Genomic DNA, 18234 nt, shown 5'->3' with positions numbered 1-18234 from the left:
GGATATACCGTACACATTTAACTTACATTTCCTGGTGTGTATGTTTTACATGCTTTATTTTAATTGAAGTATAGTTGACATAGAATGCTATATTAGTTTCAGGTGTATTTATATACTTAACTGTGTTTCATAGAGAGTCTTTCATAATGGGATAAAGAAATAGTTTTCGTGTGTGATTTCAGCTGTATAGTACTCTTGTGTATGGCGGAGCCATTGTTTATTCAACCAATTCTCTATTGAAGTATGTTTTTTATTGTTGTTTTTTAGTTTTTACTATTACAGATAGTGCTGAAGTAAAAAGGCTTGTTGTGCATATGTCTTTTCATATTGCCACCAGTTTATCTTTGGCATTGATTTCAAGAAGTAAAATTGCTGAGTTAAAGGATGGATGTGTGTATGTACTTTTGCTAGGTACATATTGCTAAATTTCTTTCCATGGAGATGGTACCAACTTGCATTTGCACCAGAAATTGTGAGAGTGCCTGTGTCTTCATGGCCTTGTCAACGGACTATGCCGGCAAACTTTTAGATTTTTCTAATTAGATAGATGGGCAATGTTATATGTATATGTTTATTTATTTTTTCTTTTTTAAGGGAATAACTTGACTCTTAGAGAAAAGTTGCCAGAATAGTTCAAATAACTTTTTCCCTGAGCAATTTGAGAGTAAGTTGCCAAACTAAGGCTCCATGACTCTTACCTATTTTAGTGTGTGTTTCTTAAAGACAAGGACGTTCTTCTACATAAATGACAGTGTAGCCGTTAATATCAGGAAGTTAATATTGATATATTAATAGAAACTGATACTCAGACCCTATTTGAATTTTCCCAGTGGTTAATAATGTTCTTAATAGAAAAGGATTTGGGATCACACAATGGTGTTGTTCAACATATCTCTTTATTTTTCAATCTTCCCTTGATTTTCATGACTTTGATTCCTTTCACTCTGATTATTTTGTAGAAAGTCTCACAATCTGGATTTGTCTGATGTTTCCTAATAGTTAAATTCAGGTTATGCATTTTTGGCTGGATATCACAGAAGTGATGCTATGTCCTTGTTGCTTCCTCTCAAGTGCTACATAATTTAAATTTGTCCTATTACTGGTGATGTTAATTTGGATTACTTTGCTAAATAGTACCTGCCAGGTTTCTCCACTGTAAATTTACTCTTTTCCCCTTTGTAATTAATAAATATTTTGTTGAGAGATACTTTGAGATGATATAAATAAACTCTCCTCATTAAATTTACCCACTAGTTGTAGTATCCATTGCTATTTCTTGGCTAAATTATTACTTTGATGGTTGCCAAATGGTGATTTTCTAATTTTATCTTTTCTCCTACATTAATTGTAAAGTTACTGTAGGAAAAAACTATCTTTCTCCTCATTTATTCATCCATGTGCTTATATCATATGGACTCATGAATTCCTATTTTATTTGATGGGTCATAGTTCATTTATCTTTATTTACTGTGATGCTCAAATTGTTACACATTTAGGCAGTGAAAGCCTGTTAAATTGGTTTTGATGTTTTTTCTTTCTCCATATTTCCTTGAGCAACAAAATGTTCTAGCTTATATGATACTTTTCTTGACCCAGCCTTATAATCAGCCATTTCCTTAAGGAATAAGGATTCTTTTTGGGGAGAGGAATAGAATTTAGAAACCAAAATTTGGGCACTAGATATGCACATTATTATTGGGGTTTCACTGCCCCCAGGCCCTCTCAGAGAACAGAATTAGTGAATATATGTATATCAAAAGATAAGCAAACGTATTTTATATATGCGTGTTCTTACATACACATACATTTACATCTATATTATTTCCCTATTTATCTATTGAAAACTGTCAGTTTACATTGTTGTCTCTAATTCTAATCTAATACCAAAGAGTTTATTCTAGGTTTATTTCCATCTATATTTGTAAGTTCCTTTCTTTATGAGAAACCTGACTCCTATTAGCCTCATTATATCTACTTATTCTATCAATCCCTGCTGAGCGGAACCCAACATCCATCATTACTGATGCCCTCCCCTACTTCCATGTAGACCCCTTTTTCACCCTTCTTGGATTCCAACATCCCACACCAGGCCACTGTCACCAATGTGGCCCTTCTCTCCCTCCTTGGGCTCTGACACCCTGCGCCGGGTCACGTAAACACCTGTCCATTCTGCTTAGGCTCCAAAACTTGTAGCAGGCTGCCCCCACACCCCACACCACCCAACCTTCTGCAAGGATGCCTATCTTATTTAACCCCTCTAGCTTTAGGATGGAGCAAGGAAGGAAAAAAGTAAAAGAAAGCAGACGGGAGGAAAGGAAGAAAGGTAGGTAGGAGGGAAGGAACTTTCATTTTTTAAATTATGAGTAAGAATGAGATCTCTTCAAATGTTTAGCATGCCATTTGCATTGTGCGTATGCCTCTATGCGTATGTGTGTGTGTGTGTGTGTGTGCATGTATGAACTGTTAACATCTCTAGCAATTTTGCTATAGTCATTTGCTGTACATCTCTTTTTTCAGGAATTCTTTATATATTAGGAATATTAATCTTTTGTAATATAATGTACTGTAAATTTCAAATATGTTTTCTAAACTTGTCTTTAGGTTTTTTCTCTGTTTTCATTTTATGCAATTTATTACTTTTTTCTCTTATTGTTCTCAGATTTTGAATCAACATTGAGGAATAGTTTCCTTTTTTAAAAATATAATGTATTCTCAAGTTAGCTAACATACAGTGTATATAGTGTGCTCTTGGCTTCAGAAGTAGATTCCCACGATTCATTGCTTACATACAACACCCAGCCCATTCCAACAAATGCCCTTCTCAATGCTTATCACCCATTTTCCCCTCTCCCCTACCCCCTCATCAACCCTCAGTTTGTTCTCTGTATTTAAGAGTCTCTTATGGTTTGCCTCTCTCGCTGTTTGAAACTATTTTTCCCCTTCCCTTCCCCCACGGTCTTCTGTTAAGTTTCTCATATTCCACCTATGAGTGAAAACATGATATCTGTCTTTCTCTGCCTGACTTATTTCACTGAGCATAATACCCTCCAGTTCCATCCACGTTGCTTTTTCATTGATTTCCAATTAAGCTAGATGTTGGACTAGTTGTTGTGAGAAAAAAATCTGACTTGACTCTGCCATCTCACACTTTCAGCTGGAATCCAAGAGCTGGAATCACGCTTCCTGGTACCCGGGGATCTATTAATTTTGACGGGGAACAAAGTGCAAATGCCATGCGATGCCATCCTGATTGATGGCAGCTGTGTGGTAGATGAAGGCATGCTGACAGGTACGGTTCTGTCTCACGACTTACAGCCTTGGCAAGCTCTCCCAGGTTCCTTCTCTATCAGAACAACAGTGGCAAAGCTGGGGCTTGCTGTGGGATATTACACTCCCACAATTCTTACTTGACTGTCCTGCTCTGGATGGGAGAGTTCAAATTAAAGCTGCTTTCTGTGTCCTATGTTTGATACAGTTGTAATTTTCTGAGTGCTTAGCATTTTCTTCTTGAACAAAGGTTATTGCAACCCTGTCGCTTTACCTTAAAAGACTGTAGAGATCATTAGACATTTCAAATCATCTGTGACTTTTATGTTCCGTATTTTCACATAAATTGTATCTTTTGATAAACTTGGAAGATATGAAAGCTATTGATGACATCCTGAAACCCAGAAGGTCAAGTCCAAGCTCTTCCCTGCCTTGGCTTGAATATGTGAAAAGGTTCACGACAAAGGATTTGTCACACATCTGCTGCCTGAAAACACACTGGGACTTTAGGACTAATTGAATTTCATTTTTAAGTAGTATGCTGCTAGAGCAGGGAGGGACCTTAGAGGTCACTGCATCTCATGGATATGGAAGCTGAGGTCCAGAGAGAAGAGACCTTGAGATCACAGTGCTTCAAGTTCTCACGAGTGCACATTTGAGGAGATGTTGTGCCAACATTTCTGTAAGATAAAGAAGAATCATAAAGTTTTTTTCACAGATGGACTAGGGGGCTGAGAAGACACATTGACATACTGTGGTTCCCACTGAAGCCAAAATTGAATCCATTTCTCTAGGACAGACCAGGAAGGCATGAAATGGAGACAAGAACATGTATCTTTCTTCTATGTAACGTTACCAAAAAATGTTTTTTTATTTTTTTATTAAAAAAGGTTTTTTTAATGTTTATTTATTTTTGGAGACAGAGAGAAACAGAGCATGAACAGGGGAGGAGCAGAGAGAGAGGGAGACACAGAGTCGGAAACAGTCTCCAGTCTCTGAGCTGTCAGCACAGAGCCCAACATGGGGCCCGAACTCACGAACTGTGAGATCATGACCGAGCCAAAGTCAGACACTCAACCGACTGAGCCACCCAGGCGTATGGTCTCCCCCCACCCCAATTTTTTTAATGCGTGGCAGGCCATGTTTCTTCATATAAGGAATCCGTAGATTTGTAAAATTCCTTTAGTGCTGGGACCTCTGCAATGCTAAGTACCTTTCTTCTGGCAAAAAGTGGCCCTACTACAGTGGGACATATCTCTGACTTTGTACTGCCCACTTTTCAAAGGCCAGTGGAAGGCTTTACAAGGTTTATTCCACAGATCAGACCCTAATTACTTCCTCAACATCATTCACCACCCTGTATTAGCACTTCAACCCACTGCCATCTGCTCCTTCCATGTCACTGGCAGCAGTCACCCATGTCCCAATTGCCAAACCCAATGGATTCTTTAGATTTCTCTTCTTGTTGACCTCTCTGCTGCCTTTGATGATTCTGACCATCTTTCCTTTTGGAAAACTCTCTTCTCCCTAACTGTCCAAGATAGCGCCCTGCCCATGCTGCTCCTGATTGTTGGTAGTGCTCAGAGCTATGTCCTAGTCCTATCCTCTTCTATCCTCACTCTTGGTCCCTCAGTAATCTTCTCTCTCCTGTGACTTTAATCATAGCCTGTAAGGTGGTGAACTTTGACTAAATGTCTCTGGTCTAGGCCTCTCCCTTGAACTCCAGACTCAAATAAATAAATGCAAGACGTCTCAACATAGCCATCCCACAAGACATCTCCAACTCATGGTGAACATAAAGCAACTCTTCCTTCCTCCTAAATCCCTCTGTTGATGACTAATGCCACCCTCTGCTCATTTCCCCAAGTTGGAAACCAAGAAGCCATTTTGAATTTCTCTGTTCCTATGACCTCCCAATATAAAACTCTCCCCAAGTTTTGTAACTTCTTACCTTCTTATTTCTCAGCTCCTGGACTTCCTTTTACTCTCACTGCCTGCTGCCATAAGTCAGACTTTGTTCTCTCCATCTGGATGTCCAGCTTCCAACCTCACCAGACTTCAATCCATTCCCTGTACTGCAGATAGAGTACTCTCTCTCTTGTACATGAATATGATATTACTCTCCTGAAAAAAACACTTAAATATCTCCCCACTCCCTTCTGCCACTAATGCCTACAAAAACCATGTAAACACTTAAATATGTGCACCTAGGGCTTCCCTGCTTTGGTTTCCTGCACAGGTCTCATGGCCCCTCACTCCCCATGCCCCACATTCTGGACCTCACAACTTGCTATTCCCTACACAGCTATTTCTAGCCTTCTTTAATGTCCTTGTTGGATGTTACAATACTTATAGTATTTATAATACATTATTCTTATTTATTGGGACTAAAAGTCTCCTAAAAAACAATCTCCTTGTATCCCTAATACCTAGGGTTGTCCCTGCCACCCCCTGCAGGCTTATAACAAACGTCCACCGCATGCCTAGTGAGTGCATACGTGATTTAAATGAGATGTTTGTTTTCTATAGGAGAAAGTATTCCAGTCACTAAAACTCCATTGCCCAAGATGGAGAGCTCCATGCCCTGGAAAACGCAGAGTGAAGCCGACTATAAAAGGCATGTCCTTTTCTGTGGGACAGAGGTTATCCAAGCTAAGGGAGCGTGCTCCGGGACCGTGAGGGCGGTGGTGCTGCAGACTGGTGAGTGAGCATCCCTTCTTTGGTATGTTACTTTAATGAAATATTTTTGCTCAGTGTGTCTAGTGCCTGAAATCTATTAGGTAAGCAATAGTCTTTCGATAACGAACCAAACCTATTAAAGTTCCATATTTCAAGTGTGAATTGCACTATGGCACATGCCTTTTAGTCAACAAAATACCTATGACAATAATTACTATTAACATGTTTTGTAGTTTAGAAACTATCTCTATATATCAAACCTGCACAGCAAAGATGCTTGTTCCCACTTCGTACATAAATAGGCTGAGGTCAGCACAATCTGAACAAACTTAAAAAAAAAAAAAAAATCACATAGCTAGTCACTGAAAGACCTGGGTCTAGAACTTAGATCTTTTAGCCCCAAATCCCAAGTTTTTCTAGCCAGGGTTAGAAATTGAAAACTTAGGCGCCTGGGTGGCTCAGTCGGTTAAGCGTCCAACTTCAGCTCAGGTCATGATCTCACGGTTCGTGGGTTCAAGCCCTGCATTGAGCTCTGTGCTGACAGCTCGGAGCCTGGAGCCTGTTTCGGATTCTGTGTCTCCCTCTCTCTCTGCCCCTTCCCCACTCGTGCTCTGTCTCCCTCTGTCTCAAAAATAAATAAACATTAAAAAATTTTTTAAAAAGAAATTGAAAACTTGACACTGAAAAGTATTAGAAATTAAGTCCATCAGTATTTACTGGGTCCTATGGTTTAATTTCAAGTAACGTGTGTGTGTGTGTGTATGTGTGTGTGTGAGTCGTTTCCTTAAAATGAAGTTATATTGGGCAAGGCTGTGTTCTGATCCCAGTGTGGTGGTTTCCTATCTCTGGGTCACATTGATTTTGAAAGTAGAGAGAAGAAAGATCAGAAGGGAATAGGCTCTGAAAAAGTAAGATATTTCCATTCTAGCACTCAGGTGTCTTCCCAATTATCCTTTAATTGTGTTTGGGTTTAAGCACTGTTGAAATATCTCTAGAGAAAAACAAAGGCCATGTTGAGGCTTAGAAGCGTGCTAGTAGTAAGATTTGTCATCCTAAGAATGTGGATTGTGTGTTTGTTACTTCAGGATTCAACACTGCAAAAGGCGACCTCGTGAGATCCATTCTGTACCCGAAGCCAATGAATTTTAAGCTTTACAGGGATGCCATCAGGTTCCTCCTGTGCCTTGTAGGGACAGCAACCATTGGGATGATCTATACTTTGTGCGTCTATGTGCTCAACGGGGTAAGTTGCTTTTGTTCTTTTACTACATGCACACGTAACACTCATGGAGGTATAATTTATACTCTGCATGTTAACCTTAATCTCAGCTATGGTTTATAAACCTGGGAAACAAAGCCAAACACTGATACCTGCACATGTACTCACAGTTCGCCAATATGAGAGATTGATCCCCAAGTAATATTATAACAATCAGAACTAGAGGGGCAAAACGCTGTTTCCTGAGCTACCAACAGTGCCTCTCATCTTGTACACTTCTTACACCATTTTTTCATTTTCAATCTGAGAATATGTTTATCCCAGTAACATAGTATTTTGGCATTACTAAATAAGGAGCTGAAAATAAAACCTGGATACCCCATGTTGGTGAGGCCATGGCAAATTTGTACATTGTTCTCTGCTGGTAGCAGCAATGACTCATTACAAACTGTTTCATTGCACTTTGGAAAATCTATGAGAGCCATAAACCGTGCATACTTTGTGACCCACTCATATCATTTCTGGGAATCTGACCTAAGGAAGTAAACAAAAAGGAGGAAAAAAGTCATATGCACCACGCTGTTCAGGACTGATTTACCTGTAATAGCTGAAGAGTGACTTTATGTCCCAGGAGCCTCCAGAGGAGGTGGTGAAGAAAGCCCTTGATGTCATCACAATTGCGGTCCCTCCTGCTCTACCTGCTGCTCTGACCACAGGCATTATCTATGCCCAGAAGAGGCTGAAGAAGAGAGGCATCTTTTGCATCAGCCCCCAGAGGATCAATGTATGTGGACAATTAAACCTTGTCTGCTTTGACAAGGTATGTGTGTTTCACCCTCATTATCATTGCCATTTTTATCATCGTTGTCATCGGGTAGAGGCGCTTCACACTTTTCTGGGGCAGGAAACACAGGATGTGTTATCTGCCTTCCTTTTATCTCTGGTTGGATGCGTAATCTAGGAAAGGCACGTCTCTTGAGCTTCCAGATTCTAGGGTTTAGAAGAGGGAGAGTAGGTACTGAATAAGCAGGTCTTTGAAAGTCCTTCCAGCTCAGTTAATTAAGGTAGCATTCTGTCCCTCCCCAGACAAAACCACATACAAGGAACAAAACTTAAACCCTTCACTATGATCCTTGCTTGACCACTACCATGGTCAAGGATATTGCCTAGCGTATAGTCAGTGCCCAATAAATATTTATTGGTTTAATAATGAATAAACAAATAATTAATAATGATAATGATGAATAATAATGAATAATGCATAATTATGAATAAATAATAATTAATCATAATAAATAATGAATGAATTAAAAAGGGAAGGATTTATTTAACTGTATTTTACTTGGGCAGTTGCACTTGGCTATAGGAAAGCTCCAATCAAATCCTTACTGTATTTTCCCATCTGTAGTATATTGCTTAAAATTATTCTTGACTATATGCCAGTTATTCCCAACCAGCCTCTTATTCTACCTCCTCCTGCATATATTCTTTTGGTCTGGTGTCTGCCTATACTGAGTGAGGGTAGGGGCTGTGAGAGCGTAAGGCAGGGATGATGGGCTGTCTTGTGTCCAGGTCTTCATTTATAAAGGGGATTGATGACTGCAGAGAGAGGTCAATGCCTTTGAAAGAAGTTTAACATTACAGTTCTCCTGGTAAGGAGAGGCACAGTCCTGTGGGCCATGGGAGGAATGGCAAGTTTGGATAAGGGATCTGAGGAAATGCCTAGACCAAGGCCTTTACTGGGGTCTCTACGGGGAAGGCAGGTCAGGGCAGGGTAAACAGCTTATGACTGGCTAGTTTGAACGATTTGGGTGAGCTTTGGGCTGCAGGGTGGTCTCTGGCCCTTGGCCCCAGGATGATGAAGGCAGCAGACTATTGCCTCCTGAGGAGTAGGGGCCAGGTGGATGATTAGTTTGCATGTCAAAGGCACGCGGAGTCCCTTACTATCTCTAAGAATTGGCTAGCCCAGGAGATGGAGTCTTTCCTTAGAAAGGTTTTTTAAGATGTCAAATCATCATAATATATAGAAAATTAATACAACACAAGGGTATAATAGGCAGGTGAATATGGGCAAATGAGTGGATTTAGGAACGCAATAGAGCCGGTGGTTTTGACCAGAGCAAGACGTCAGTAATGGGAGAGGTTTGTACACCTTTGCTATCTGGGTAAGACATTTGTATATACCTTTCAGGCAGTGCGGTACCTTTGAGAGTGGTTTTTGGTTCTGTTTTTGCTTTTTTAATTGTCGTTCTCCTTTTTCTTACTTTTGTTGTGGCAAAATGAACATTCCATAAAATTTACCGTTTTAACCATCTTTAAGTGGCTTTAAGTGCACTTACATTGTTGCGCAATCATCACCGCCATCCATCTTGAGAATTGTTCTATCTTCCCAAATGGAAACCCTGTGTCCATTAAACAGGACATTGAGGTTCTTGATGACAGAAAAGTAATAGGATCAGAGCTATATTACATGGTTACTGGACTATCAGAGAGACCTACCACGATCAGAAGGCTAACATGGCTCTTGCCAGCATTTCTGAATTATTTTGTGATCCAATTAGCATAACAAAGAAGAATGTTCTATTTGTGGGGTCATCTCATCCCTGCACTTGGCAAAAGAAGCAGGGGTGGGACAAATCATTATGACATGAATTTGCATAAAATAAGTAATAATTAGGGGTAATTATCATAATTTGCTCTTACTCTGTGTCAGACATTAAATCAAGCACTTTATTTGTATCATCTAATTTGACGTTCACAATAACCTCATCCGATTATAAGCACATTGTACAGGTAAGGGCTCCAAGTTTCAGAGGGATTAAATAACTCTCCCAGGTCATACAGCTAGTGTTTTAAACGAGTCCAAGCTCTTCATCATTATCCTGTACGGAGAGAAATACCAAAAAGCACCCTCTTTTACCTAACAGGTGTCAAAGAGCAAACCACCTGTTTAGAGCAGGGAAAAAGTCTACTCCCATTACTTATTTCTGATGACATACTTTTATCTTCTGCTGTAAAACCTGGGACTCACCCACTTTATAGCTCTTACAGGCTTACCAAGACTTTCCCATTAGATCCTCACAACCAGCCTCTGAAGTCTGTAAGACAGATACCGTTTTCTTCCTTTATTGCCAGCTTGGTACAACTGGTAGGAGCCGTCCAAGCTTCTGCCGAGGACCCCAGGATTCCCACCTGACTGTGTCCTTCCTTGAGGTGCTGATTTCAGTAACGTGTTTGTGACATATATTTCCCTGTTAAAACATACCTTATGGGCTGTCGCTTCAGAGTAAACCGAGCCCTCGTTTCTGTTTAGACAGGCACCTTAACAAGGGATGGTTTGGATCTCTGGGGAGCCGTACCCTGCGATAGGAGTGGGTGAGTACCTGGGACTGAATGCACTGGAGTTTCTCTTTTCCCAGAGAAAATACTCTGCATTTTCTCCTGAAAATTAATGAAGACATTTTGGCTTCAGAGCAGTGGTTGCCAGAGTGCCTTCATGTAATGTCTCTTTGGAGCACTTCCAAGTCTTACTGAAACATGCATAGCTCCCTACACCCTATCCCCTGCCCCATTCCACTCGCAAACCTAGGAGACAGAGGGGTTTCGCGTCTTTGCTAAGATGTGATTTGTAAAACCATTTTTAAATTTTTTTAATGTTTATTTATTTTTGAGCAAGCGAGAGGGAGAGAGAGAGAGAGAGAGAGCAGGGGAGGGGCAGAGAGAGAGGGAGACACAGAATCCAAAGAAGGCTCCAGGCTCTGAGCTGTCAGCACAGAGCCCAGATCATGACCTGAGCCAAAGTCAGATGCTTAACCAACTAAGCCACCCAGGCACCCTGCAAAAAAATCTTAAAACTGTAATTTGCTGTCAGCATATTAGTGAGGGGCCTGAAGTTGACCCAGTGTACCTGATTTGGAGAATACCAGGACACGGTCCCTCAGGGAGGTAACATTCCTTCTACAAACTGAAGCCTTTCAGTTTGCCTGGAAGGAGAACACTGCACTGACTTGTGCACAGTGAGTTTCAGGAAGAGCAGCAGCCGTGAACCCGTAGCTAATGCACTCATTTTCTTTGGTATTGCAGTTCTGGAAACTCCACCTTTTGGGTGCAGGGCAACTCCTCCTTTCTGGCCAGAAAAGACTCGTTTTTTTGGCAATTTTCAGCTCGGGGTGGTATGATTTGCATGGCTCTCTTGTGTGGCCCTCTTGTGGGCATGTCTGACATTGCACCCCCCCCCCCCCCCCCGCTTTTTCTGGTCACTACCTCCACTTGCGAACAGAACACGAACCATCTGACTTTTACATTTTTTTTTAAATGAAAGTATTTCCCCCGTATCCTCACATCCTCCATCACAAAAGCATCTAATACATAAAAGGTACATTGTGGTTCTTCTTATATGCAGGTGACCTATAATTTATCCACAAAATATTTTAATTACATGTGTGTAATACATTGTCATATGAAAATATTATTTATAAGCAAGTGTATTTCCTGGGTTAACAAATAGATCTCAGTGCTTCTAGCCACTTTGGTCCACAGGAGAAACCTCTTATAAATATTAAACGTTCTCAAGTTCTTTTCATTTTGTCTCAAACATAGATTTAGATATAGACCTGGTCTTCCTGTTCATTTGTATGTTTCCGCTTCAGCTTCCACAAAAAATGTATGTATTTGTTCAAATACGTAAGCATCCTGAGAGTAGTTGGTCTTTTATTTATATTTGTGTTCCTAGTGCTGTAGCACTATACCAGGCACATGGGCACACATAACAGTTGCCCAGCAAATGTTTAATTAAAATGAACTTACTATGTTCCACCTTTTTTTTTTTTTTAATGTTCCATCTTTTGAATGCTTTTCCACTTATTGAATTCAGGCATCCTCTTATTCACAAAACTTTCTTTTCTAAAAGTAACCTGTCAGGGGCGCCTGGGTGGCTAAGTCGGTTAAGCGGCCGACTTCAGCTCAGGTCGTGATCTCGCGGTCCGTGAGTTCGAGCCCCACGTCGGGCTCTGTGCTGACAGCTCGGAGCCTGGAGCCTGCTTCTGTTTCTGTGTCTCCCTCTCTCTCTGCCCCTCCCCTGTCCGCGCTCTGTCTCTCTCTGCCTTTCAAAAATGAATAAATGTTAAAAAATAAATAAATAAATAAATAAATGTAACCTGTCAAATTGAAATTAAAACATTGATACAATGTTTAAGTTATTGATTGATTAATTAAGCCTGCTACTCTTGCTTCCTAAAAGGAAAATTTAAAATTTGAAAAGAAAGATTGCCAAATTTAATTAATAACATCAGAGAAAACCTACTCAATACTAGGTAGAAGTCAGCATTTGACTTACAGGCTATTAAATATCTTCTTGTAAAAGGTAAGCTCATCTTTAATAATTCTTTTCCAAAAATTCCTGCCCAATGTGCCAGATACTTCAAGAACCATTAGAAGGCCACCTGGGCTACTTGAGCAGGATCAATCATAAACATTCAAATAAAAATACAAGGACAAGGATGAGAGAGAGTTCTATTTATTTGTTATAAAAACAAGAGTTTGGCCCAGTCCCCAGGAACTCAGAATTATATATTCAGAATTACGTAGCAATGGCAATATGTGTGCCAACTTAAAAATAAGATTTTTTTCCCTTAATCTGTGTTTGCTTTTCAGTGTGAGCTTAAGCATCTGTGTTAATCACGCTGCTGGTGATTGCTTAATGTGTACTAAAATACTGGGGGACATGTTGGAAACCACTAAGACAACTTGAACTACTGATACATAATAATAAATATAATCAACAGGGTCAGTAATCAGCCAAGAGGTTTTTGAACTTGTAGGGAAACTTGAATGAGGAAGCCAGGAAGAAATACGCCTGGATTATGAGTTAGCTCTGTGATGGGGAGGCTTTCGGGAATAAAAGCCTAGAGCAAACTAAGGCCATATTTAAAGAAATTCAGTGTCCATATCATGGGAAATAATAATCTGATCCTGGAGAGCATGTTTTAAGACAAAATGTGACACATAAAAACTTTTCCAGTAATGAGTAATTAGGGTGGTAGAGAGGTCTGGAAACTGCACATTGGAGGCACAGCTAGAGGTCCTATGTAGCCCCAGAGGAAAAAGAGATAATAGGGCCACAGCTGAGCTGGTCCACAAATCTGAAACAAGAGCATGTAGACTCTGGCCCCTTGGAAGCACCTGCCCCTCTGAGGTCCCCCACGTAGGATGGGCTGCTTTGTGGACCACCTACGGTGCTCCACGTGTAAGACATGACAGCGAGGCTTCAAAGGACATGCATCTAGTAAACCTGAGGCCACACTTGATGACTTCATCTCTGACTTAGTGAAAGAACCCTGCATGTGACAATTGGAGTTGTACCTCAGTAGGTTTTAGACGAGGCTAGTTTCTATAAAAAAATGATGGTGATGACGGACGCTAGATGTCAGGACGGAAGAGGGGGACAAAATGTCCTTTTCAAAAATGCTTTTTTTTTAAAGTTCTTTATCATTAAAGTCTTTTGGTTTTCCAGTAATTGACTCATTCATTTATTCATTCATACATTTGTTGAGTATCTGCTGTGGGCCAAACGTCAGATATGTTGGAGAGAAAGATGGAAAAATGTATGCCTGCCCCGAAGGGTTGAGTGAAGATGCACATATACACACACAGCCATACAATGAGCTAGCCTGTGCTTCTCACCACATTGGAAATGAAGCGGTCTGGTAGTTGGGGTGGTAGTGGATGTGTTTCAAACTAAGGGTGATACTTCTAGTTTTTTCTATACCTCTGGGATTAAATCAGTGCCAGAGAAAGAGCAAGGAAAAGAAAGAGTTTGAGACAAACCTCAAAGACCTTTCTCACGCTTGCTGAATTTATAGAAGAATAACGGCTAAATAAAGCATGATTAATTTGGGGGCATTAGAAGATGCATGCCAGTGTAACCATGCATGCTGCAGTAATTTTTCAACAGATATTTACTTCCACAAGCTCCATTTTAGCATGGATGGATAGACTGAAGGCCCTTCCCTTTTCTCCTTCAGGTTCCAAGAAGTCCACAGCTTTGTGTCCGGCAGGTCTTTGCCATGGGGCCCGCTGTGTGCGGCCATGGCCAGCTGCCACTCTCTGATTCTTCTTGATGGGACCATCCAGGGAGATCCTCTGGATCTCAAGATGTTTGAAGCCACCACCTGGGTAAGATCCTGCTCTGCAGATGACCTAAGAAGCTTCTTCAATGCCAGAGCAACACAGATTTTATCATATTCAATACTTTCAATATAGAGGTACATGCAGTAGTGATGGACAAACTAATCTAAGTCTGTTTTCCTCATCTGTACAATTTAACTAATAATAGTATCTCCATTGTGGAGTTATTATGAGGATAAATGGAATGATGCATTTAAAAAAAAATCCCTGATAGTATGCCTGGGACATTGTAGGTTAACCATATTCATACAATTATTCTATATCTTCCAACTCTTGAGACAACATAATTGCTGTATAATTATTTTCCAACTTTTGAGCAATGTCTGGTTGTAAAGTTTTCTAGAACATGGGGATTAGGAAACAGCACTGTCTCCACTGCTTAGGATAATTCATTGTTACCAAAAGTTTTATTCCTATTAAATGAATATTGACTTTGTTTCTAAGACTGGAAGAAATAAAAAGGGAAACCGTGAAAGAGCTTTTGTTGAGATTTTGAAGTAGATTTAAGAGCAAAACGTATAGTTCAGGACCAGGTCTCTGGTTTCCCGGTTCCAGTTTTGGCTCTGCTCTGACTGCTTGACCCTGTGAAGGCATCCCTCTTGTTCAAGTGTTGGCTCCCATGACCTTAAAACAAAAGGGCTTGATTTAGATCAGCAGTGTTCATATAAAACAAACAAACAAAATGAAATAACAGAGCTGGAATCTTTTCTCCAAAGGAAACCTATTCAGAAACATTCTATTAAAAAACCAACAGTTGGAGTTGCTGTGGTTGACATAGAAGATAGACCCTGTGTAATACAGGAAACGCTCGCCACAAGCCCACTCCTACTCCCGGAAGCCCTGTGCAGTTCTAGGCCTCAGTGATTCCCGCGTGCTACCCTGCTAAAGGAGACAGTCTCTAGGGTCCCCTCCAGCGCTAGTGGGATATGGCTCTGTAGCAGTCTGATATCACTCTGCCAGTCCCCCCATTTCTTCTGGGTTACTGTTTTTCTGTATCTTTAAGTAGGAATTACAATTTCCTTTCTGAGATTGTTTCAGCTGCTGGATGATATGATTACAAAGCATTTTGACATCTTTGGGTAAAAGGTTCCTTTGACTATAATTTAGAGTTATTATTACACCAATTACTGAGCGTTTACTGAACACTAGCCACGTACATCACAGTCCCTGCCCTGCCTGGCCCTGAGGACTATCGATTCAAATTAGACAGAGAAGGAAGGGTGGGAACAGTGTCGAACTCTGGGAAAACAAAGACAGTATGGTGCTTGCCTCACACAAGCCTGCCTCTTCATGCTCACTATTTTCAAGTTAAGCTTTTCAGAAGCGGAGAATGAACCTTTATGCAGCACATTCCAACAGAGAAAGCAGGATAAATTGCATGAATAATTTAGAGGTGTCTGCCTTGCAAGTTCTGTGGCATTTCCAATGCACTTCCCCCCCCCCCCCCGCGCCCCATGGCAAAATAAGTCTGGTTCACCTCCATCTGACTGAGGGAGGTGACACTGAGAATACATCAAGGTGGCCTGAGGATTTTCTCAAAGAGGGGGTTTGAGCGTGGTATCAGTGGACGAATAAGAACTAAATCTCTACAAAGAAATATCCCATTTGTGAAACAGGAGATGGCTGTTTCTGGGGACGATTTCCACATCAAGGGAGTGCCAGCACATGCCATGGTAGTTAAGCCCTGCAAAACAGCCAGCCAGGTAAGCCTTGCCTGCTATCCACCCCCAAATGCCCAGACTCAAAGGGAAATTTTTGAAGGGAAAATTTTGAAGACAGACGTGTCTTCTTTGAATTCCATAGGTGAAAATTGCTAAGACCTTGCTTCCCGTATTTGCTAAAATAAGAATTGAGGGAGTAGTGAACTCTTGACTAGCTAGAAGCTATGTTGGTATGTCCCTCTCCATTCCCCCTCCCTCAACCAGGTCCCAGTGGAAGGAATTGCAATCCTGCATCTGTTCCCATTCTCATCAGCACTGCAGAGGATGACAGTCATTGTCCAAGAGATGGGGGGTGACCGGCTGGCATTCATGAAAGGTGCACCAGAAAGGGTGGCCAGCTTTTGCCAACCTGAGACAGGTAAGCGAACAGACTTGTGATTCAACAGACGGATCTGTTATTTCCAGCCCAAATGTGTCCCATCAGCACATGATCTATAAATTTAATTGCCTACTGGCCATTGCTAATTCGGTAACCCAACTGGCATCCCAAACTCAATACTTCTCTTTCTCACTTCCTGTATTTTCCATCTTGGTGAATGGTATTACGAATTTCTGCCGCTACTCCCAATTTAGGACTCGGCCCTGATTCCTCCCTCTCTTTCAGAGCCTCTATTTTATCAATTGCTGATCCATGGCCCTCTCATTCCATCCACCCAGACCCTCATCACCTTTCCCCTGGATCACTTCAATGTTTGGTAAATCCTGGTCCCAGGTTCCCCTACTCCGATTCACCCTTCATACTGTGGCCAGATTGGTTTTTCCACCACATAGTATAACCCTGTTGTCACTTTCTTGCTGCTATTCTTTCGGTCACTTCCCATAGGTTCCAGGATAGTCTCAGACTCCTTTAGGATCACACATAAGTCCTTCATGATCTGGATCCTACCACACTTTCCAGATATGCCTTGCCACTCCTATCCTCTCTCCTCATGCTTCCCCCGAGTTGAACTCACTACTCAAGTCTTGCTGTCTTGTGTCTCTATGTCTGAGCATATGATGCTCCCTTGGCCAAAATGCCTTTCCTCTTCCTTCGTCTACCCACTTCCCGCCAGGATGATACAAGCACCTCGAAATGTTTCCATAGCACACTGCAATTGCTTAGATCTCATTACACTGGCAATGATCTCATTCCACTGGTTGTTACTAACCCGACAGAGATCTTTAAAGCAGGGTCTGCCGTTCAGTCTCTGTAGAGCCAATATCTGACACATACATGGTAAGCAGACTCTCAATGAATGCTTGTTGGTCAAACTGGAGAAAAAAGAATTACACACGATTCCCATCTTTTTTTCTTTTTTCTTTTTTTGTCCTGCTTTTTTCTCATTTCAGCTTCACTGGATCCCAACCCTGACAGTATAATTATATCTAGGGTTCTCACTGACTTATTTGTGTATCTTTTACGAGGTGTGTTTTCTTGGGAAAGAGTTGGATCTGTTTATAAAGAATTTTTCCACCGGTACCAGCGGAATAAATGTTGCATACTAATCTTGCCTTATTTTCTGAACAGTACCAACTAGTTTTGTTAGTGAACTTCAGATTTACACGACACAGGGCTTCCGGGTCATAGCACTGGCCTACAAGAAGCTAGAAATGGATCATCACACCACTGCCTTCACCAGGTAAGTAGGGAGGATTTGATAAAGCAGAATGGTTTGCTGGGCAGTGGACTGGGCAGTGGACTGAACAATACAGCTTGCTGGATTGGTGTGCATAAAATGTCTCTGAACTTGGTAAACAGGGATAGAGTCATCCTTGTCCTGCCTCAGCCACAAAGCTGATGTGAACCCTGGGAGAATTTCTGAGAAAAAACTGTATAAACTATAAAATATGACATCATTGTACAGCTTTGTAAAAACAGACATAGGAAAATAACCAACGTTTCAGAGAGTTTGAAATTGTGGTGACGACCCCGTTTTGAAACAAATACAAGTAGCTCATTTTTTGTTAGAGTTAGTGAATTAGTTGCTAGAAAACATGACATCTGTCTGAAAAACAATTGATAAATTTGCAACTTAATGAAACAAATGAACAGAGCTTAGACTTACACAGAATCAGAAGAGCCATTCAGGAGGTAGTTTTGAGATGTAAAAGAGGTGCCTAGAAACTAAAATGGACTCCAGTATTTATGCGCTCATATTTGTTGTTGTATTTTCCACCATTTAT

At 40.9% G+C, this 18234-nt stretch overlaps 1 protein-coding gene across 1 annotated transcript in view; it reads left to right on the top strand.

Moving 5' to 3' along the window:
- Positions 1-18234, top strand: part of LOC122212741 (probable cation-transporting ATPase 13A4) — a gene marked incomplete at its 5' end in the record, with an annotated part of 68126 nt that overhangs the window by 14672 nt on the left and 35220 nt on the right. The window contains 9 exons of the mRNA XM_042926685.1: positions 3155-3289; positions 5797-5967; positions 7032-7189; positions 7797-7985; positions 10479-10540; positions 14188-14338; positions 15967-16053; positions 16276-16429; positions 17579-17690. Of these exons, the coding sequence (XP_042782619.1) occupies positions 3155-3289; positions 5797-5967; positions 7032-7189; positions 7797-7985; positions 10479-10540; positions 14188-14338; positions 15967-16053; positions 16276-16429; positions 17579-17690 (1219 nt within the window). The remainder of the gene's footprint in view (positions 1-3154; positions 3290-5796; positions 5968-7031; positions 7190-7796; positions 7986-10478; positions 10541-14187; positions 14339-15966; positions 16054-16275; positions 16430-17578; positions 17691-18234) is intronic.

This window comes from Panthera leo (genome assembly GCF_018350215.1).
Source record: "Panthera leo isolate Ple1 chromosome C2 unlocalized genomic scaffold, P.leo_Ple1_pat1.1 chrC2_random_Un_scaffold_67, whole genome shotgun sequence".
NCBI classification, from domain to species: domain Eukaryota; kingdom Metazoa; phylum Chordata; class Mammalia; order Carnivora; family Felidae; genus Panthera; species Panthera leo.
The sequence above is the reverse complement of the archived record's forward strand: the minus strand, read 5'-3'. Positions and strand labels throughout refer to the sequence as shown.